Genomic DNA, 21559 nt, shown 5'->3' on the forward strand with positions numbered 1-21559 from the left:
GGTAAATGAAAACGTGATCTTTATGGTTCTGTATCTGTATTAAATTTCATGGTAATCTGTGGAATAACTTTTGAGCTTTTAACAAAAGCCGAGAGTCTCATTTTCCTGGTCTTACAGAACGATGAGTACAATTTTATTCAAGCAATGCAAAGCAGTAGTAATATAAGCACACTAAGTATAATTTAATTACATTTAATTAATTAATTATATTTAAGCTTAAAACATATCATTTAAATACTTTTTTCTTCTTTCAAGTCTGGAATTTCCAGAAATTGTCTCTTTAGGGCTGCAGATTCCAGTTGCTAATATCAATTTCTGTCCTCTACACATATACAGATACAGAACTCACACAATCAGTCTCCCAAACAGTGTTTGTCATCGTTTAGCTGGTGACTACAGTTGTTTTGCTTTAGGCCCTGGGGACTAAAATGACACACAAAGGGAACCTGAAAGTCTCTGCTGTGTTTCAGCCAGCCAAACATATGTGTGCATGTGCTCAAACACATAAACTTGTGTGCACACGCGAACACACACACACACACACACACACACACACACACACACACACACACACACACACACACACACACACAGAGAGGAAAACAACACCGTTTATGTGTGCTCCTCAGGGAATAGACATGATTCTTGACAGATAGCCCCACCCAGAGGTTTCTATAGCAACGGGCATGTCATAACAGTTCCCTCATTGGTGTCACAAAGCTACACATACACATATGCACAGACATAAACACACACGCACACACACGCACACAATCATCATTATCATTACCATTATCTTGTCAATGGAGGCTTGACCAGCTCTTGAATCAAATGTTACCATGGGATTTAATAAATTAGATTTTACCTGCTGCTTTCATTTCCTCATTTCCTTTGAATGCAGCTAAAATATGTTTAAAAACTCTCAAAGGCAGAATGATTTACAGTACAATCATTTGCAATAATTGAAATTCTATGATTGTAATAGTACAAAGACAATATGTGAAATATTGTAATTATTTAATATTTAAAAAATATATATATTTTCACAATAAGGACATATTTACCACCTTTGCGCACTTTTGTACTGTTTCTTTTTTTTTTTTATCTTTATTTTGAACATGTTGAAAAAGTACAACAAAATAGAATTAAAAGAGACAAATGAACAAAGCAAAACAAAAGGAAAACGAGCAACCACAACTCCAAATAACGTTCATGTTCAAAAAGGAGCAGGAAGAAGCATAAGCTTATTTAATCCCACCCCTTTTCCACTATCTAGTATCAATAGACTACAGAAATACCTCATTGCAATTACATTATGTTATGTGTAATTTTTTTTTTTTTTTAAGAAACATTTGATCTGGAACCGAGATCACATGTTATTACAGGCAAGCAAGACAGCTGAATTCTACTCTTGCAGTATTCACTGATTCAAACTGAAAACTCTTTTTTTCAAACTACTTTTAAAAGGAAATGTCCTATTTCCACAAGCTAGTGTCACTGTAGCTCTAAAGTATACTCTCTCACAGTTAGTATATACTGGTTTTGTTTTGGTTATCACACTTGATTTAAATAACCAATTGTGAAGGGCTTTTATTTTGAAAATCAAACTGAATCGATATAAACTAAAACTTTTTTCTTTTATGCTGCACATTGCTGTAATTATATAAATATAAATTCTAGTTTCACACAGGTTTTAGTAAGTTTATCATGTTTCAATATTTCAGTTTCCACATTGTTGCATATTACATTATTTGTTTTGTTTAGTGTTAGTGAAAAATTTGATGTGTTTGTTAATGCTAAAACCACATTAACTTGAAGATCGGTTAAAAAAAGATCTTACTTTATCTTACTGCAATGCAGAGTATATATGCATAATGCAAAATAATGTGGAGGCTTGCTTGACTGCACCACAGGGTACAGGGTAGGGCCTCACAGACAGGCTGTAGATTTGTCAAATCCAAATCCAAATAGAGTGTTTACAACAAGCTGCAAATCTCTGGTCACACCCCAAAACAGGAAGGCCGATTAGACTTTGCCCAGTTATGGAAAAAAAATATATTGGGAACCGATATTTTCAATCCATTCAAGTCTGGGCTCGGGCTTGGTTTTCTGTAGGTTGTGGCAACTTTACATGTTCTGGTTTGAATTCATGATTTGTTTTGTTCATTATTAGGTTTTTTCATTCATTTTATTTCTTTGACCCCTGCCTGTGGCCCTGTATCTGTCTGGCCTCTATGTGCCTTATCTCCGTGGTCCCAATTTAATTCAGCTTCATATGCCTTAGTTTGGGTCTCTATATTACTCACTTCCTTTTTTATTTTTTTAGTTCCTCATCTCGTGTGGTTTGTGTTTGGATTTGCTTCCCCTGTCTTGTTTTTCCTGACTTTGTTCAGCTGTGTTCCCTGGTGTTTTAATCTCCCTAATTACCTGGTGTGTATTTAAATATCCACTTTTCTATTCTTGTTGCAATTTTCCTCATGTTGTGTGCTTAGTGTGTTTTTTAGTTCCCCAGACATATTCCTGGATTATTTGTGTCTTTGTTTCCCCCCCCCCCCCCCAGTTTACAGCATTAAAGCTATCGTCTTTAGTTCATTTTCCTATCTCACAAGTCCTGCATTTGGGTCCACTACCTGCCTGTCGCACAGCAACATGTGATAGAAGTTTAATACCAGTATGGACCCAGTGGACTCGGCTTTGAGTGATTGGCAAGAGGCAGTTCCTTCTTTCCTGTAAAAAATGTTGTGGTAGGAGTTTAGGTTTGCCCTTGAGTGCAAGTCGCTTTATTTTGGAGCCTAGCTTGAGGGGGGCTCAAAGACACTGAGTCTCATCTTTGACTGCTCTTCCTGTACCCAACCCTTTACATAAGAGTGGGCAGGTTCAGTCTACCACCCGCCACTCACTCTCCAGCTTCTCTCTACCACTGCCGCCATAGTATTGCCTGCAAATGAAGGCCTCCTGTCAGCAGAGGAAGAATTTTTTTTGGCTGAGTACTGTGGCTTTACACCAGAGCAAGCGTTTTTCCAGTTTCTGGGACTGAGTGCTGGTCAGTACTTCCACTACGACAACTCCACATCGACAACACATTGCTGTCCTGCCTCAGCAATGCGTTGTGCCTGGGCTGAACTGGATTATCTTAACCTTCTAAGACCCGACCTCTTTCATGGCATGCGTTTTTAATTTCTCTTTGCTATTTGGGCTGATTGGGACCTGACGAATGTAAAAACAAAGAATTACCAGATTTTTTTTTTACCTGTTTTTTTTTTTCTCAGAAAAATGAGATTCACATGTGAGGACATTCATTTTAAATTTTGATAGTTCTGTGTTTTCATAGTTTTTAATTGTTTTTTTGTACATAAATAAATAAATAAATAAATAAATAAATAATACCACCACTTCCCATTGTTAGATAAAAGAAAAATGGTCAATGTTTTTCGGTAACAGTTAAAAGACAGGCAGTACAATGCTTGATGTTTTAGTCTGGTCCTGTTCTGTTTTGTTATGTGTGTGTGGTGGTGGTCGCCACATTGTTTTTGCCTTTCTGTAAAAGTCACTGCACAATAATTCACAACTATTTATAAAAGTACAAAATGGAAAATATGGAGTGTGATGTACAAATTCCCAAATCACACTTTGTAAACATAAGTTTGCTAAAGTAAAGTATAAAATGGAACGTGCAATTATGTTGAAATATTTTACTGTTTACTCATTTGTTTTGTTTCCAAATCACTATCATTAATTACTGTTGAACTACTGAACACTATGGAAGAAAACTAAAGACATTTCTTCTCTGACATTTCTTTGACTGCTCTGTTCAAATCCTTTTTTGTCCTGTAGAGAAAGAGAAGGAGTGACAAGAAGTGACAGGTCTGCTGTCCTCTGCGCTTCACTTCATTTATCAGCACATGCAGAAGCGCTGTTAATAACAGGACATTTGCTCTCAGCAATCAGGTCACATTTGAAAAGCTGCTCCTGTCAACGCTTTTATACTGTTTGAATGTCAGAACAGAATTCGGCTTATGCTGAAGCGAGGCTTCCAGCTGTCCACAGAGCTGCTCAGCATGTAATGATGGACTCTCCGCTCTCCACTTATCTGTCTTCTTCCTTTTCTTTTAACACTGTACAGGTTTTAGCAGGGGAATGAAGTTCATGTAGAGTACTGTGAAAGACTGGAGCCATCCCTCCTTTATTTTTATATTCCAAAAATAGGAAATGGGTCCACTGATTTATTGAAAGATGTGCAAACATACAATTAAATATAGCATATAAGGCAAAAACAGCGTTCATACAATTGTAACATGCTTGAAAGTCATTATTTGTTATGACCACCTTTATTCATCAGCACAGTCTGACGAATAAAGGTCTCAGTCTCTTAGAATTGTGTTTGTCTGCCCACGTATGCTTTTACTACCAGTGCAGCAAACGCATACACATGGACCACCTGAAGGCCCAGATGCATCTCTCACATCATCCAATAGGTCTTTCCTCTTTTTTACTGAATCCCCGTAGTTATGCTACAATAAGCCTAGGCTGATGGGTTTCTTCTTCAGTCATCTTTTTTCACTCATATGTTTACACATCACTCTGCATTTAATCATTAGTTATGATTAAATGCTTTTCAGCTTGTGTGTTAGAACTTCGCTCTCCTCCACGGCTGACAGACCAACAACAAGAGCAAGAGTGGCCCACAGACCATCTGACTGTGGAAGGTGTCGTGCGACGTTCCTGTACCAAAGACGTAACCTAACACCACTAACTGCATGTCTTTGGACTGTAGGAGGAAGCTGAAGTACCCATAGAGAACTCACCTATACACGGGAGAACACGCAAACTCCACACAGAAAACACCCCCAAAACTTTATTCTGTTCATCTGAACGTAGCGTCCCACATAGAAAAGCCCCAAACAGGTGGTGGAGAGAAAGAAAGTAGAAATAATGTGTGTGTGCGTGTGTGTGTGTGTGTGTGTGTGTAGATATCAGATGTAAGGGAATTAAGGGCAGGAGCATTAGAGGTAGATTCAAACTGTTGTACCATGATGTAGATAGGAAGAGATTAGGGGTATTCTTGAAGGAAGAGTATAGATTGCACATTAACTTATAATTAGATAATCAATATGATTTTGTTTATATATCATCATATATCTTTTATCAAATCTATATGTGCTTTTAAGCTGCAATCATTACAGAATATTTGACACTGGGATCATTTTTTATTGAAATACAAAGTTGTTTTTTTCCATTATTTTCATGTTATCAGTGATAAAACTAAGTAGAAACCAAAACAGTCAAATAATATAATTTATGTAGTCAAAATCATGTACCAGAGATTTTAGCCAAATAAGACTGATTTTTTTTCCTGTACATTTTCCTGATTCACTTTCTGTGGAAAGAATTCAATTAAAACACATAAAGCATTAAAGCATTAAGAAAAAAATGAACAAAAAGCAACCACATTTAGCTGTGCTTTTTAGAATGTTATTTTCTGTTAAATTAATAACTTTATATTACATGTTTTATATTATATTATATCATAAACAGCATACAATTTGAGAGATTAATCTAAAAAAAGAAAGTAATCTGTTAATAAAGTACAACTGATAATTACATTTTCATTTAATGAGCTCAAATTCTACATATCAACAGATCTCACTGATAATAAAAAGACAGCAGCATTCTGGGGGGTGAGTGTAGAGACACAGGGGGCAGGCAGAGAGGGCAGACTAAGCCAAGCGCACACTGAAGTGAGTGGTGGCCTGAGGCCTTTTGGGGCCTTGTGAGCCATCAGAGCTTACTCACGCTAAACCAGGAATGAAGCAGCTTAACTTCAGCCAGGAAACACTGCCCTCTATTCTGTGTACCTCTCAGTAGGCAGCCTTCCCTCTATGTCCAGTCCAAAAATGCCAAAACATAGAGGGGTCGGTTGTGTTTTGCTATTGCTTGTGTGACTTGCTTTGTCACACAAGCCCTTCCTAAATGGTTATAGTCATATTGTTGTAAGTTCCCTTTGTTTGTTTGTTTTTTGTTTTTGTTTTTAAAGTAGGCAAAATACAATACCAGCCAATTAATTAGGTATGTCGCACAAGCAGCAATTTGGACCTTCGTTTGCTTTTCTTCAGACTTAATTCTTTCTACTATAGATTCAACAAAGTCCTGGTAACATTCCTAACCCGGAGATTTTGGTTCATATTAACATCACTAACTGGCTGCACATCCATGACGTAAATCTTCTGTTCGAACACAGCCCAAAGCTGGATCCAGATCTGGTGACTGATGCCACTTCAGTACAGTGAACTAATGATCATGCATCATCATGTATTATTCTGCTGAAAACATCCATCAAAAGATGGGTGCAATGTGGACGTGTCATGGTTCCAAAACTCATGGATGTGAATGACTTCAACTTTCCAAAAATAAGATACTTAAATACACTGGATTCTATATATACAGTATACATAGTCTTCTTTGGTAGTAGTAGGGTCATATACAGTGCCGCTAAGCCATTTTTTCCCAAAATAAATAAATAAACAAAAGGAGGATTCAAGATTGGCACATTCTCAAAGGAACAGATATTTAAATGTATTAACCTTTCAATTAGATTGTAATGAATTTTAAGACAGAAATTATTTACAAAGACGTTACTCAATCGAAATTACATTTTTTAAAATATCATATTATTGCTTTTATTGCTTCTATTCTTATTATGCTCCACGTTGTTCGTGAATCATTCCTTCCATCAAAAAGGTCTTTCATTAGAAATCATCATGCGCTCTTGACAGGTTGATTGGCTTGCGTGTGTTTTCAGTTTACATGATCCAGAAGACTCATATCACTGTAGCAGCGATTTTACTTTCAGTGAGGCATGTTGACGCTTTTAGCTTCCCTGCATCGGTTGTGACTCAATCAATAAACTGATCTAAGGTCAGTTTTCTGTAAAATATTACTGACATGATTGGAGTAAAATTAATAATGAAACAGATCCAAAATCTAGTCTATATAATTTCACTCTGAACTACAGTCCAAAAACAGTCCAACTTTATTCTAACCTTATTTATTTTTTCCATACATGTTAAAAAAGATAAGTTGAATTACATTTGGTTTAATTAAATGGATTTTAAGATTTTACAGTGTGATGAGAAAAGGGGGTCCTAACAGGGTGGGGTGTAATGAGTTTTTGTCCAGAAAATGGTTAGAAAGTGATCTAAAGGAGCCTAATTGTAGGTGGTGAGCAGGTGAAATGGATTTTGTGTCCCAGCACATCTCAGCATGTCTCTGTGTCTGTCACATCAATATTCTACCAACCCTCAATTACACATCAGCTGTCAACTCCTCCTCCTGCCCACTCCCTCAACACACACAGACATATACACACCACTTCCCCCACCCACATAATCTCCCCTGCACTCTTGACTGTTACTGCTAGAGAGGAAAATAATTAGTGAAAAATTTAGACAATATGTGTCACTCCTTCTCATCTTCTTTTCTGTCAAATCTCAACTATTTGCCCCTCACCCCTCATTTTGAACTCCTATTTTTGAAAAATGCAAAGATGGACGGATGGATGAAAGATGATCATCACTCAGATCTCCTGTTAGATGTGACCTTTGCAGGCTGAGTGACCAAAGATATGAGAGTCATTACCAGTCGTTATCCCTTTGTGTGTCTGTCGCAGCCCTGCTGAGGGGAGAATAGCTCTGTCATTTAGGGTACTGGGTTCAACTGGAGGGTTAGGACCTCTATGTAGTCACAGGATAATTTTTTTCTGAGTCACAGCATGCTTGTGTGTGTGTGCACATGTGTCTGTGTTTTCTTTTATAGTTTTTTATAACCATATTATCAGTGTTTTGACAATACTCAAGGTTGTTTGAGTGTGTACGTATTTACTTAATTTATTAAATCATAAACGTATATATATGACATCGGAGTGCCATTTGGACTGAAGAAGTGTAGTTGGATCACAACAAAGAGAAGGAAGGTAGTCAGAACTTGTGGGATTGTACTCCAGAAGGCAATACTGCAGAAACTGACAGCTACATGGGAATCCCACAGCCAAATGGGAACCATGAAGAGGCCGCTAGGAAAGCCGCTACCACCAAATAGCTGCAGAGAGTGAGGCAAGTGCTGAATGGGAAGAACAAGATCCAGGCAATCAACACCTACGCCCTGCCAGTCGTCAGACACCCTGCTGGGATAATCAACTGCCCAACGGAGGAGGTACAAACCATGACATCTAGACAAGGAAGCTTACCTTACCATGCATGGAGGGTTTCACCCCAAATCCAACACCCTGAGACTGTACGCTAAGAGGAAGGAAGGAGGCAGGGGACTAGTGAGTGTAAGAACCACTGTCCAGGATGAAACAACAAAGATCCCCAAGTACATCAAGAAACGGGAAAATGGCCACAACTGATAGTGAACAGCTCAGGCAGCAGAAATCACAGAAAGAAGAGAAGCAAGAAAAAGAACCATCATGGATGAACAGGCTCGTGCATGGCATGCCCCGCTGGCGGATAGAAGTGGCGGATACCAAGAAATCCTACCAGTGGCTGGACAGAGCTGGACTGAAAGATAGCACAGAGGGACTTATCATGGCAGCACAGGCAAACGTTTTAAGCACAAGATCCATAGAGACACACCAGGAAAAATCCCAGTACAGGCTGTGAAAAGATGCTGCTGAATGACTCGAGCAGATCTCAGGAAAAACATGTGAAATCACTGTACAGAAGACCACAATCCTAGGAACAGCAAAGATAGTGCACAGGACCGTCAAGCTCCAAGGCCTCTGGTAGAAGGCCTGCGCTTAAAGGATAAAGACCGCCATGCAGGGAGAGTGCAAAATTATTAGATATGTGTAAGTAAGTATATGTATATACATTTTGTATAGGATTCAAAAATAGTTTACTAACGGCAGCAGAACGGACACATGCATATTGCAGTGGTTGGGTGTTGACAGCAGCAGGGATTCAGTGAAGTATAACACTCTAATGGGCGGAGCCAAACGTAAACAAACATGGGACAAGATCATTGGCCATACACTACGTTTTTCAACTGTATGCTTTCTTGTGAATACAGTCGAATCCTTAACCAAGTTACACTGTGGCAAAAGATATAGTTTTGAAAAACATGGTGAGCTCTAAACTGAAATTCAAGCAGGAGGCATGTTGCTGTTGACTGTGTGCAGCACGTAATTCTTCTGATCTAAAATATACTGCTTAAATAGTCTATTTAAGATGTTGTTTACCAGTGGCACCATAGCAACATCTTGTGATGGGACCACAAAAAAGGTCTGTTAGTTTCTGTGCTGTCTGATGCACTTGAAAAGAATTGGTTATGCTCAGCACCATCATGCCAGGGGTGTCAAACTCCAGGCCGCGAGGGCCGGTGTCCTGCAGGTTTTAGATATCACCCCAGGTCAAAACACCTGAATCAAATGATTAGTTCATTGCCAGGCCTCTGGAGAACTTCAAGACATGTTGAGGAGGTAATTTAGCCATTTCAATCAGCTGTGTTGGATCACATCTAAAACCTGCAGAACACCGGCCCTCGAGGCCTGGAGTTTGACATCTGTGACCTATGGTGATTTCCTTCTTGAGTTATAGCATTCACACAATCGTTAGAAAACCTCTGTCCTTGAGTTCGAGTTCGCAAGTTTCAAACTCATCCAAGATTTTTAGTATGCACCTAATGGTACCAATTTTTAAAAAAAATCCTACATAATCTTGTTCTCGGGTTACTGTATTCACAAATTTGGTTGGCCATACCGCCCACCTCGCCACCAGGGATGGATGACAATCAGGTTTTTACAGCTGAAGGGTGAAAACGTTGCAGTGAAACAGCACAATTAAGTAAAATACAACTGTATACTGCACAATATTTCAGATGATCTTTCCATCTTGCATTTTTGGAATCCAAATACTGTTTAAGGCAATACATATATACATCACCACAACAAACAAACAAAACAAAAACCAGGGTTTTTTCTTTAATTGTTTATCTGTTTCATAACTAATTTGTGGTAGCATGAATGGCTGTGAGAGAGGTCATAATAACCAGGAAAAGCTGGCTATCAAGAACACAATGGAATTACATTTTCCATAGATTTTCAACTGTATGGAAATACAGTTAAAATTCAAAATCCATGCCCCCTTTCACATTTTCCAAAGCTATCCAGTGCTCCAGATTGAAGTCTTTGCTGGGTTGATTCTGGATCCCGGGCCGCATGTTTGACACCCCTGCTGTTGGAGTAGGCATAGTTTTATCAAAGTCTACCCTGAAGAGAAAACTTTAAGAGAAAATATTTTCTCCACAAGGTAAGAACCAGTGATTTTTATTATCTCGTCTCTTTCCATCACTCACCCTGAACCTGCTCTTGTCAGAGGTCTCTTCCTATTAAAAGGGAGTTCTTTCTTCAAGATCTGCCTGCTCGGATTGTTGTGGTCCTTGCTATAATATTGTAGTATTGTATAATATTGTTTAGTGTCGATTTCTCCAATTACATTTGAGATACCAAAAACAGGGGATTCCAAAATAAAGGTTTGTGGATAATGCAATACATTTAAGAGCTGAGAGTCTCAGCTTTAAGCCAGTATTGATCATATAATTGACTGGTGCACACTTGAAAGGAAAATGTCAATACTAATGATTATAAGAAAGGCTCAGAGTCAGAGTTGGAAATTATAAGAAAAAAGTATTAATATTACTGACATTTTTGAGCTTTTTCATTAGTTGACCACGTCACATACACACTGAGAGAACAGGTATCACAGCAGACAATTGCTCCTTTGTGCCGTCCTTCCTCAGTTTCCTTTTCACCTTCATCTTGCTGTTTCCTCTGTGGCTCCTCCTCCAGTTCCTCCTCAGTGACACTGAATACTCCTCCACAGCGACAGGAGTGTGTATATAGACCCTGATCTGAAAGAACATACTTTCAAAATTAGAGATGGAAGAAATTTACCAGCTGTAACCAAGTACATCTGGGACAGTACTCGTGAAAATATACAGACAGAGCATGAAATGGTAAATAAAAATTGAGAAAACAAAAATAGTGCTGAGCCTGAGTTCTTGTAATTTTTTAAAGTGGTATTAAGTAAGAGTCCTTTCTGTAGGTCATTCAAAGTTTTCATTTGGACATTTTTAGTCCACTTATTGTAGCTAATTATTTTCAGGGAACTTTGTTGTTGTTACAGTCGCTGACCTCTAGGGGCTCTCCCCATGTGAGAGAGCTTTTGCTCCTCCTATGCTCCAGGTCTGCCTCATAATCAGCAGCTGAGATGTTTTGCAGCTCGTCAGCCACTGTATCTCAAAATGCCGCGCCTTCTTTCCTTCCCTTTTCTCTGGGCTGTGAGCTGCAGTGGTTTGGGCAGCAGGTTGTAGCGGTGTCAATTTATGAAACTTGGTGTAACATTGGTTTTTAATATTTGTGAGTAAAGGTGTCCCTTTACAGAGACAATTGTGAACCACAGTGAAAGCATGTAGTTGTTTTCTGCCATTTTGTTTCAACCATTTTTCTCATGTTTTGTGGCAAGACGTGGAGCACAGTCATTGTATTTTGTTTTCTTATAGATAGAGTGGTCTTACTTTGTTTTTTAGCTAGACTGGGCTGTTCTGTTTGTCGTTTTGGCCTTGGAGACCCTGACACTAGGGGTGCAACAATACTCGTATCGATATTGAACCGTTCGATACAGTGCTTTCGGTTCGGTACGCATATGTATCGAACAATACAAAATTTTTAATTTATTTTATCAACTTTTCTTCTGACGATGCTGTCTGTGTTGAGCGCTCAGTGGATCTGCATTTGACTACTTTGCCTAGGCTGCACTGTCGAGTGCAGATCCACTGAGCGCAGCGCAAGCTAGCAAGACAGAAGCTAAGCTCATTGCAACATGGCAAATTGAACCTCCCCCACCCTCATTCAGATCTGGCGTTTGGAACTATTTTGGTCTTCATGTGACGTATGACCCTGAAGGTAAGCGCGTCATGGACTAAAGTAAAAAAGTATGTCGGATGTGCCACGCAATGCTCAATTACATTGGTGGGAACTAGTGCGTTAGCGCAGTTAGCTCGTTAACGTGTTGACACCGTCCAGCCCCACGCACGGGGCGATCCGCGGTAACTCGTTAACGGAGATTTACCACGTTATGGCGTTAACGTCATTTGAACAAGATTAACGCTGACAGCACTAGTGGGAACACAACGAATATGACTGCACATTTACTCCGACATCATCCTAGTGCAAAGACAAAAACAACAAGCACGCATGCTACGAACTTTATCCGAGTCATTTAGACAGCCGTTAGCACATGATTCTCCTTATGGGGACCTGATATGTTTAATATGCTGCTGAGAATATAGCCCAGAAGAAGCGGATAGTATAGCTTTTATTTTGGAAAGAGACATTTCTCTCTTTTCCAAAGATGAGTGATTTCTCGATCAGATATTTTTTTATTACTTTGTTTTTTCAGCAACATTACATTTAAAAACTGTACTTTTGAGTTAAAATATATATTTATAATTTTAATAAATGACAAATTAAAAAGGCATGAACATTTTTTTGTATCGAAAAAATATCAAACCGTAACACCAAAGTATTGAACCAAACCAAACTGTGAATTTTGTGTATCGTTGCACCCCTACCTGACACAGAGCTTCCCTGTGTTTTATTTGGGCCTAATTGGTTCGTTTGGAATTGTGAAATAAACAGTGTTTTAACGACGTCGACTTTGTGGCAGTTAATAATTACCCCCACCCCAGATAATACTTTGTTTTTAAGTGGGGTGTAACAGTTGTCATTTACCACTAATCTATGAATAAGTCAAAAAAAAAAACCCCACCCAACTCAAGTGATGAGAACGCCTTGTGTCGATACAGACAACAAACAATTTAGCAAAAACTTAATTTTAAATTGCAGCTTTAGGCACTTTGTTACCAGCAGCTTGTAAAAAAAGAAAACAAAACATTATTTTCTTTCCAGTTTCTTTAGTAGAATCTAGTTAAAAAAGGCCAAAGATGACACAGTTTCACAGGCATAAGATAGTATTTTTGCACTATGGTGGTTCATAAAGGTAAACACACAATTTACTTTAAATGGACAGATTTTTGTATAGAGCATTTCTACGCTACATGAGCACTCACAGAGCTTTACTTGCACCTGCCACTCTAAATATGGTTTCCGGGGGAATGTTTAGTGTACATAATGTGTCATTACCATCATCCCAGGTCATGTCATCCACATAGACTGTAGAATCTATTGGCCAATCCTGTTTCAGTGTCCATGCTGCAGAAGTGACAATGCATCATTATTAGTAGCTGCAGTTATAGAAAAAACAAGCAATATTATTTAACATTTGCTGTTAAAGTTATTGTGTCAGAGTCTGCTCTCAAAATGTAAATCAAAATGTACTAAAAATGTAAATCATTCTGAACTTTACAGTCTTTTTTCCTACTTAACCCCCAGAAAAGTTGTATTCATTCAGATAACATCTTATATAGGGTTTTTACAAGTCAAGTGCATTGGGATAGACGATAGTAAACACTACAATAGTGCAAATGACTGTAGGGTGGATAAATGAACTGAGTGACATACTGATAATGGAAGGATGGACAGACGGGTGAAAAGATAGATGTTCACACTTACTTTTTCTTTGTTTTTACAATTCACTGAGAAAACAGTCATTATCAAGTTATGCAGTTTGACAGTGATAATGACTCTGAACCATGCATAATTAGTGCTAAACTTTGATTAGCTTTTAATTAGCGTAATACTGTGTGAAGAATAATTGCTGCTATACTAGTCCGAATTTAAAATAGGATAAAGAATGAAGGAGAGACGAGTGCTTTCAGGAACATACGCATAAAACACACCAGAGGTAAACAAATATCTTATTTCTTACAGTTTTGAAACCATCTATGGATATTTTATTTTTAACAAACCTTTGCCACACAGTGACTGCAGATGGCAGTGAATCCATACTCACCACGTGAGTAAGTTAACACCTTGGCTAGGCTATAGCCAGACTGATACGACTTATTTTAAAATAAAATCACTTAAGTGAAAATTACGTCTAATCATGGGTTCCCTATTTGAGTAGCTTCCGGGGCCCAAAGCAGAGGTGGAGAACTTGATGGAGCTGTGTGGTGTGAGCTTGTGTGTGGCAGGTGAAAAGCTGCCCAGAGCTTCATCCACAGTGTCTTTATCCCGTCGTCCTTCTCTCACCCCAAATTGGTCGTGTTAGATGGCCGCCCCTCCCTGAGCCTGGTTCTGCTGGAGGTTTCTTCCTGTTAAAAGGGAGTTTTTCCTTCCCACTGCCTCCAAAGCGCTTGCTCATATGATTGTTGGGGTTTTCTCTGACTTTCTGTATTATTGTAGAGTCTTTCCCCCTACAATACAAAGTGCCTTGAGGTGACTGTTGTTGTGATTTGGCACAATATAAATAAAACTGAATTGAACTTGTCAAAAGGACAAAAACTATTATACATAAACATTCAGGCATCCCATAACGTTATGTGCATTGGGTCCTTGTGTCATAAACCCATTCAGTTTACCACTTGTATGATGTGCTTTCTGTCTAACATACACATTAACAGTCTGATGGATGCATCAGAGAGCAACTTGTCTAATTCCCAGGGATATTTGGATTGTAGGCTGGAGTAGCCACACACAGAAGCACCAACCTACTGATTAGGAGATGACCTGTTCTATGTCCTGAGCTACAGTGGGGCAAAAAAGTATTTAGTCAGCCACCGATTGTGCAAGTTCCCCCACCTAAAATGATGACAGAGGTCAGTAATTTGCACCAGAGGTACACTTCAACTGTGAGAGAGAATGTGAAAAAAAAATCCATGAATCCACATGGTAGGATTTGTAAAGAATTTATTCGTAAATCAGGGTGGAAAATAAGTATTTGGTCAATAACAAAAATACAACTCAATACTTTGTAACATAACCTTTGTTGGCAATAACAGAGGTCAAACGTTTACTATAGGTCTTTACCAGGTTTGCACACACAGTAGCTGGTATTTTGGCCCATTCCTCCATGCAGATCTTCTCGAGAGCAGTGATGTTTTGGGGCTGTCGCCGAGCAACACGGACTTTCAACTCCCGCCACAGATTTTCTATGGGGTTGAGGTCTGGAGACTGGCTAGGCCACTCCAGGACTTTCAAATGCTTCTTACGGAGCCACTCCTTTGTTGCCCGGGCGGTGTGTTTTGGATCATTGTCATGTTGGAAGACCCAGCCTCGTTTCATCTTCAAAGTTCTCACTGATGGAAGGAGGTTTTGGCTCAAAATCTCACGATACATGGCCCCATTCATTCTGTCCTTAACACGGATCAGTCGTCCTGTCCCCTTGGCAGAAAAACAGCCCCATAGCATGATGTTTCCACCCCCATGCTTCACAGTAGGTATGGTGTTCTTGGGATGCAACTCAGTATTCTTCTTCCTCCAAACACGACGAGTTGAGTTTATACCAAAAAGTTCTACTTTGGTTTCATCTGACCACATGACATTCTCCCAATCCTCTGCTGTATCATCCATGTGCTCTCTGGCAAACTTCAGACGGGCCTGGACATGCACTGGCTTCAGCAGCGGAACACGTCTGGCACTGCGGGATTTGATTCCCTGCCGTTGTAGTGTGTTACTGATGGTGACCTTTGTTACTTTGGTCCCAGCTCTCTGCAGGTCATTCACCAGGTCCCCCCGTGTGGTTCTGTGATCTTTGCTCACCGTTCTCATGATCATTTTGACCCCACGGGATGAGATCTTGCGTGGAGCCCCAGATCGAGGGAGATTATCAGTGGTCTTGTATGTCTTCCATTTTCTGATGATTGCTCCCACAGTTGATTTTTTCACACCAAGCTGCTTGCCTATTGTAGATTCACTCTTCCCAGTCTGGTGCAGGTCTACAATACTTTTCCTGGTGTCCTTCGAAAGCTCTTTGGTCTTGGCCATGGCGGAGTTTGGAGTCTGACTGTTTGAGGCTGTGGACAGGTGTCTTTTATACAGATGATGAGTTCAAACGGGTGCCATTCATACAGGTAACGAGTGGGGGACAGAAAAGCTTCTTACAGAAGACGTTACAGGTTTGTGAGAGCCAGAGATTTTCCTTGTTTGAGGTGACCAAATACTTATTTTCCACCCTGATTTACGAATAAATTCTTTACAAATCCTACCATGTGAATTCATGGATTTTTTTTTTCACATTCTGTCTCTCACAGTTGAAGTGTACCTCTGGTGCAAATTACTGACCTCTGTCATCATTTTAAGTGGGGGAACTTGCACAATCGGTGGCTGACTAAATACTTTTTTGCCCCACTGTACAGCCAACCCATAAATCCCAATGTCACTGGACACTTCATAACTAGGGCTGCCACAAACGATTATTTTGATAGTCGACTAGTCACCGATTATTTTTGCGATTAGTCGACTAATCAGATCATCATCCATTGGACGTAAAACGTACAGCTTATTGCACCAGCAGCATCTGCTCTTATATAACTATCATTAGCTTACAGCTGGTATGTTTAAGGTATGTGCTAACTAAAAATAAAGACAAGATGATAGTTTATTCAATTTTAATGAAATTTGCAGATTGTTTCGGTGAAGTTTAATAAACTCCTTGCTATCTAAAATATAACAGGACACCGGAGTATATTCTCGAGCATCTCACACTTATGATAATCAGCTGTCTGCTTGATGTTTATTCAGCTGTGTAAAAACTATAACTTTGATCTCAGCCAAACTGATTTACTCAGGAACAAATAAAATACTGAAAAAAGCCAAACAATAACATTTTTAAGTTCTCTAAGTGACTCATATATCATGTTTAACCTAAGTAGCGAAAGACGGCGGTGGGTTTGAAAACGATTTGCCGGGAGTCCGGTGTTCTCACGGCTCTAGTGAGCCTTGCCCCCGGCTAGCTATCGAGCTGGTGGGTAACAGACGTCTCAGAAAACGTCGGCGCGCTTTTGAAAATATTTGGTGTCTTGATAAACTGAGCAGATATTTGAAGTTTACACAGATAAATTCTTGCCTGAAAATATGTTAAACGTTTATTTTGTGACCCAGAAAGAATAATAAGAGTAACATTAAAACTAACTAGCTGCCGCCATTGTTGGAAACTGAGCTGGTCACTTGCCCCTCCCTTCCTTCCCTCCCCATCTCCAGCTGCCTCCCTCTTCCCGCTCCACCACAACCACCCACACATGCAGGACCTTGGAGTAGGGGTATGTCACCAGGGTGCAGAGGAGGCTCGGGCCACTTCGGAGGTGGGGTGCCCCCGGCCTCTCGGCCTGGGGCTCGGTCACTCAGGCACGGCTGGCTGCCGGCGGAGCTCACGGGCGCGTCACTGCAACTCCCCCTGGCTTCTGCTCCGTGGCTGCTGAGTGAGCCCTCATCTGGGACTCTCCTCAGCTCTTTCTGGGACAGTGGCGCGGCTGCCCCTCTGTTGGTCTTCCTTGGTCTCTTGTGTTCTGGGGGCCTCTGGATGTCTGGAGTTTTGATCTCCTCCATACCTGCTTCATGCCCTGGAGGACGGGGCTGTGGCCCCCCCACACCCTCTAGCAGATCATTACATGAAGGAACCTTTTAAAAAAAAAAACAAGCGCGTCCATGCTCACAGGTGTACACACGGGTGATCACACCCACAAACTACACCCTTTTTGGCTCCTACCTCAAAGCACACTGTGTTCTGTTGATCTTATGTGCTGCACAATAATGTTTAATATTTAGTATTTACTGTCATATTCCCATATATCATTGTGATGTTGTTTATTCTATTACTCTTGTTCTCTTCTGCTTGCTTTCTTTTTTCTTTCTCAGCAGGTGATCCAGGTGATCGATAGATGCATTTTTTTTTCTGCCCATTCTGTTGGTTTTTGTTTTTTGCCCTTCTCCCCCGTCCCTCTTCTCAGCTGTTTCTCTTTCCCTCTTTCTTTCTCCCCTTCTTTCCCCCAGTCAAGTCTGTCCCGTATTCAGTAAGTGAAAATAAAATGAACAATAAAAGGTGAATCAAATGGACCATTACGGCAAGGCTGGGATGGTCAATTTGGTAAAGTAAATCCGTTGGGCATCTTTCTTTGCCTTTAGACAACAATTCTGATGGCAAAAGAACCAAACGGGACAGGCGCAAAATAAATTTAAAAAAAAAAAAAAAAAAAAAAAAAAGGAAACTGAGCTGGGCCGCGCTATGAATTCTGGGATAGGTTGGGCCATGAAGTATGCACCCGACCCATCCTTCAAATCTGGGGAAATGAAGGGCGCATTTGTCGGAGTCTTTGAATTTGGACAGTCTTCATGGTGTCGCTGTAACGTAATCGGCCTACAAATGCGGCCACAGGACGATGCGGCCCCTGAATTTGGACACAGCTACGATACCGGACACAGCTTCTTCTTCTTCGTAGTTTAATGGCAGCTGGCATCCTTGTACATGCAGTGCTGCCATCTTCTGTTTCAGTCCGTTATTACACTCGGAAATCCTACTACTTATTCCTGCATCTTTTGGGATCTTACAAAGCTTCAAACGACGTGTCGATAATTTTGATAGTCGACGTAATCGTGACTAGTCGACTAATCGTGGCAGCCCTACTTCATACATCATTACTTTCAGAGCCAGCATATTTAAATGACAGTATTCATATTTGGTACTTGTGTATAAATATTGTATATTTTGAAGTACTGGTACTTTATTCCATCCATAATATTTGTCAAACATATCCAGCCTGCTGAAAGAGATTCCTTTTCTGCTCCAGGACTGAGGTTAGAGAAAATTTTGGTGGACTGTGCATTCACTGTACTCTGCTGCTGGTAAATAAACCCAGGTTATTAATAATGTCTGGTGAGCTGTAGCATTTCGCTGATATACTGCATTCATGCTGAACATTCAGGTTCAAATTTAAAAAAAGATGATTGAGTTCGGAAAGTTGGGGCGAAAACCAGGGAAAAAAGTCTGAATTTTCAAGATTAAAGTTTTACATTTCTTTAAAAAAAAACAAAACAAAGCAAAAAAAACATAGGAAAACTGTGTTTTCCCATCAAACAACAACACGAGATGTAAAGAGAAGATATGCATTTTCACGTTTTTGTGCCAGTCTTGGTCAGTGAAAAATAAAACTACATCAACATAAGTAATACAAAACATTTTTTCCCGTCAAAGAAAACCATCACGAACCTTATCAGTAAATAAAGTAAATGAAGCACAATTTAAAGTCCCACCTCTTCTTTGCAAGTCATATTGTGTCCTAGTGGTTTGGTCACTAAGGACCCTCCATGCAGCGTCAACTTCTAGAAACTTCTTCACACCAGACTCTGCTTCGGAAGAACAATCCCCTCCAAGACGGTCTGGGTGGTACTGCAGATTTGTGCACACACAAACAAACGTATATTCAGACACCTCATCTTCTATGTATGAACTTATTGCAAATATTTGACATTTGGAGGGCTCAGAAGACCCAGACAGCTGTCCAAAAAAACAAAGGGATTGGCACTTACACAGTGCTTTTCTACTATGAGCACTAAAAGCACTTTTATTCCTGCCCAAGTGTCTTGTCTAACATTCACACACAGTCACACTCTCATGGATGCATTGGGTTATCTCTCCTGCAAGTTGAAAGATGATATGCAAACTGGAGGGGCTGCGAATCAAACTACCTTGTGATAGGTCGATGTCTGCTCTACCACCCGAGCTACAGCTTATTATTGATACTAGATACATCCATTAGAATGTATGTAACAGAGAAATACACAGAAATTAGTTAGACAGCACAGTCTCATCTGGGCACCTTTTGGCACCTAAGGCAGTCAAATGTGGGTCAGTTGGCTTAAAAGTCTTGGCCAACAATTTTCTAATAGCTTTACACACTTGTCGCTAATAGCTATCCTCCAGCTAAATATCTGTGCGCCATTTAACAAAACTGATGACAGCATTTTATTGCTAGCTTCTCTTCATGCAAACAAAATCCTTCCATGCACAAATGACAGTCATGGAGTTCCACATGTGCTGGGGCTGATCCCTTATCCACCTCCTCTTAAGATATGTCATTAGAAAAAAACTGCATATGCTTCCACTGCATTACTTATCAGGTGTAAATGCAGTGGTGAGAATGAATACAAACGCCACATTTAATACAATCTTATCATGATGACAATGCAATGATCAGATGCTTTCCAAATGGTATGAGGTGGTGGCTCAAAACAGGACGACCTTTCTGTTTTCAAACAAAAGGAACTGGCTGCTAGTAACAAAGTGTGTAAAGATAACATCTAAAGTGGATTTGTTCCCAAATTGTTTATGTATAGACATAACACTGGTTCATCACTGAGTTAAGAGCCTTTTTATGCTTAAAAAATACACAGGTAAGTTGCCTAAGCCAAAAAAAAAAAAAAAAAATCTGGTCAGCTCCAGGGACTGAAATGAGGGAAAAGGCACACAATGTGGACAACAAAATGGAAATACATGAGGGTAGACCGCTTTTGCATGCATATAGGTAGTATGGGTCTATAGACAGATGGAACAAATAGAGAATGGATTTACCTGTAAGGCCAGCTGCTGGTACCTGTGTCTGAGCTGCTGAACCGAGTCTGAGGGGTTTGCTCCCAGGACAGCATACAGATCCTTCTCTATTGTTTGGTTCATTCTTGCGTAAGTGCGATGCTGACATCAGACAATTGCATTCACCATCATAAGGAGAGTCTTTTGCAAATATGTGAACTGTTTTTAGGACCTTTAGCAGTCAGCTCAGTAAAATGTGCTCACTTAGAAATGTCAAATCAAACCGCAACCTTTGAACGGGTTACAGTTATTCCACACTGCCGCAGGACGAACTGCAACAAAACGAGAGCTCTTCGTTTGAAATTATTAGTAATTACAGTGGGTAATCTCGGTTAACTTGCACAAACACAGTGTGGTACACACATGACAGGCAGTTATTCAGTGTGAACCTGCGGGCTCAGAGGTGTGCCGGGGTCAAGAAAGACGCGAGCTTCACGACAAAGTAACGCTTAGATAAGTTTAACAGACGAAATGTGGTCGACGAAGGCGCTTATGGTTTCACATTTTCTATATTTCCCAGAGACCTACATTTAAAGGACTGAACATACCTCTAACACACGAGACAACATAGCGTTCTACGCTGTTATGAGTCCCCTTAAAAACAGCCCGTGTATTTATGGTCCGCCTGCTTGAGTTCCGCTAGGAAAATGAAATACAGAACACTTCGAGTACCGTTTTGTACTCAGACTAGTGCACAACAGTGCTAGTGGCACCCATTAAAATAAAACTACTTTTGTACAAGATGTAATAAACATACGGAAGAGGATTGGGGCCACTGGGGAAAAAAGTGGGCACGTCTTTTTTTCATTTCCAGATGAAAAAAAACGTGCCCACCCAGTGGCTCTAATCCTTCTCCGTAGCAACGTATTTGGTTAACGAACTTTATCAGGAAATAAAATTTACATTTTATTTTATTTTTACATTAATAGAACAATAACGACGAAGAACATTTTAAAAACAAAAAGCACAAGATAAAATAAACAAACAAATTTACGCTCGCTCCTGATTTAGCACAACTTGAA

At 39.9% G+C, this 21559-nt stretch overlaps 1 protein-coding gene across 1 annotated transcript; it reads right to left on the minus strand.

Moving 5' to 3' along the window:
* Positions 1-8862: 8862 nt before the first annotated feature.
* Positions 8863-21233, minus strand: dnajc24 (DnaJ (Hsp40) homolog, subfamily C, member 24). The gene is made up of 5 exons (XM_004556240.4): positions 20520-21233; positions 19202-19337; positions 13199-13267; positions 10699-10905; positions 8863-10229 (listed from the first exon to the last, which is right to left on the minus strand). Exons 1-5 carry the CDS (start codon positions 20619-20621, stop codon positions 10117-10119), a joined length of 627 nt encoding a protein of 208 aa, XP_004556297.1. The 5' UTR covers positions 20622-21233; the 3' UTR covers positions 8863-10116.
* Positions 21234-21559: the final 326 nt, after the last annotated feature.

The sequence above is a fragment of the Maylandia zebra genome, linkage group LG7 (genome assembly GCF_041146795.1).
Source record: "Maylandia zebra isolate NMK-2024a linkage group LG7, Mzebra_GT3a, whole genome shotgun sequence".
NCBI classification, from domain to species: Eukaryota; Metazoa; Chordata; class Actinopteri; order Cichliformes; family Cichlidae; genus Maylandia; species Maylandia zebra.

Excerpts from the sequence above, each read along its gene's own strand:
- dnajc24 (XM_004556240.4), bottom strand. The coding sequence starts at position 20,621 with ATGAACCAAACAATAGAGAAGGATCTGTATGCTGTCCTGGGAGCAAAC. Across the intron at positions 19,338-20,519 it reads ACCAGCAGCTGGCCTTACAG|TACCACCCAGACCGTCTTGG; the intron begins GTAAATCCATTC and ends ACAAATCTGCAG. Across the intron at positions 10,906-13,198 it reads TGACATGACCTGGGATGATG|ATCAGGGTCTATATACACAC; the intron begins GTAATGACACAT and ends ATGTTCTTTCAG.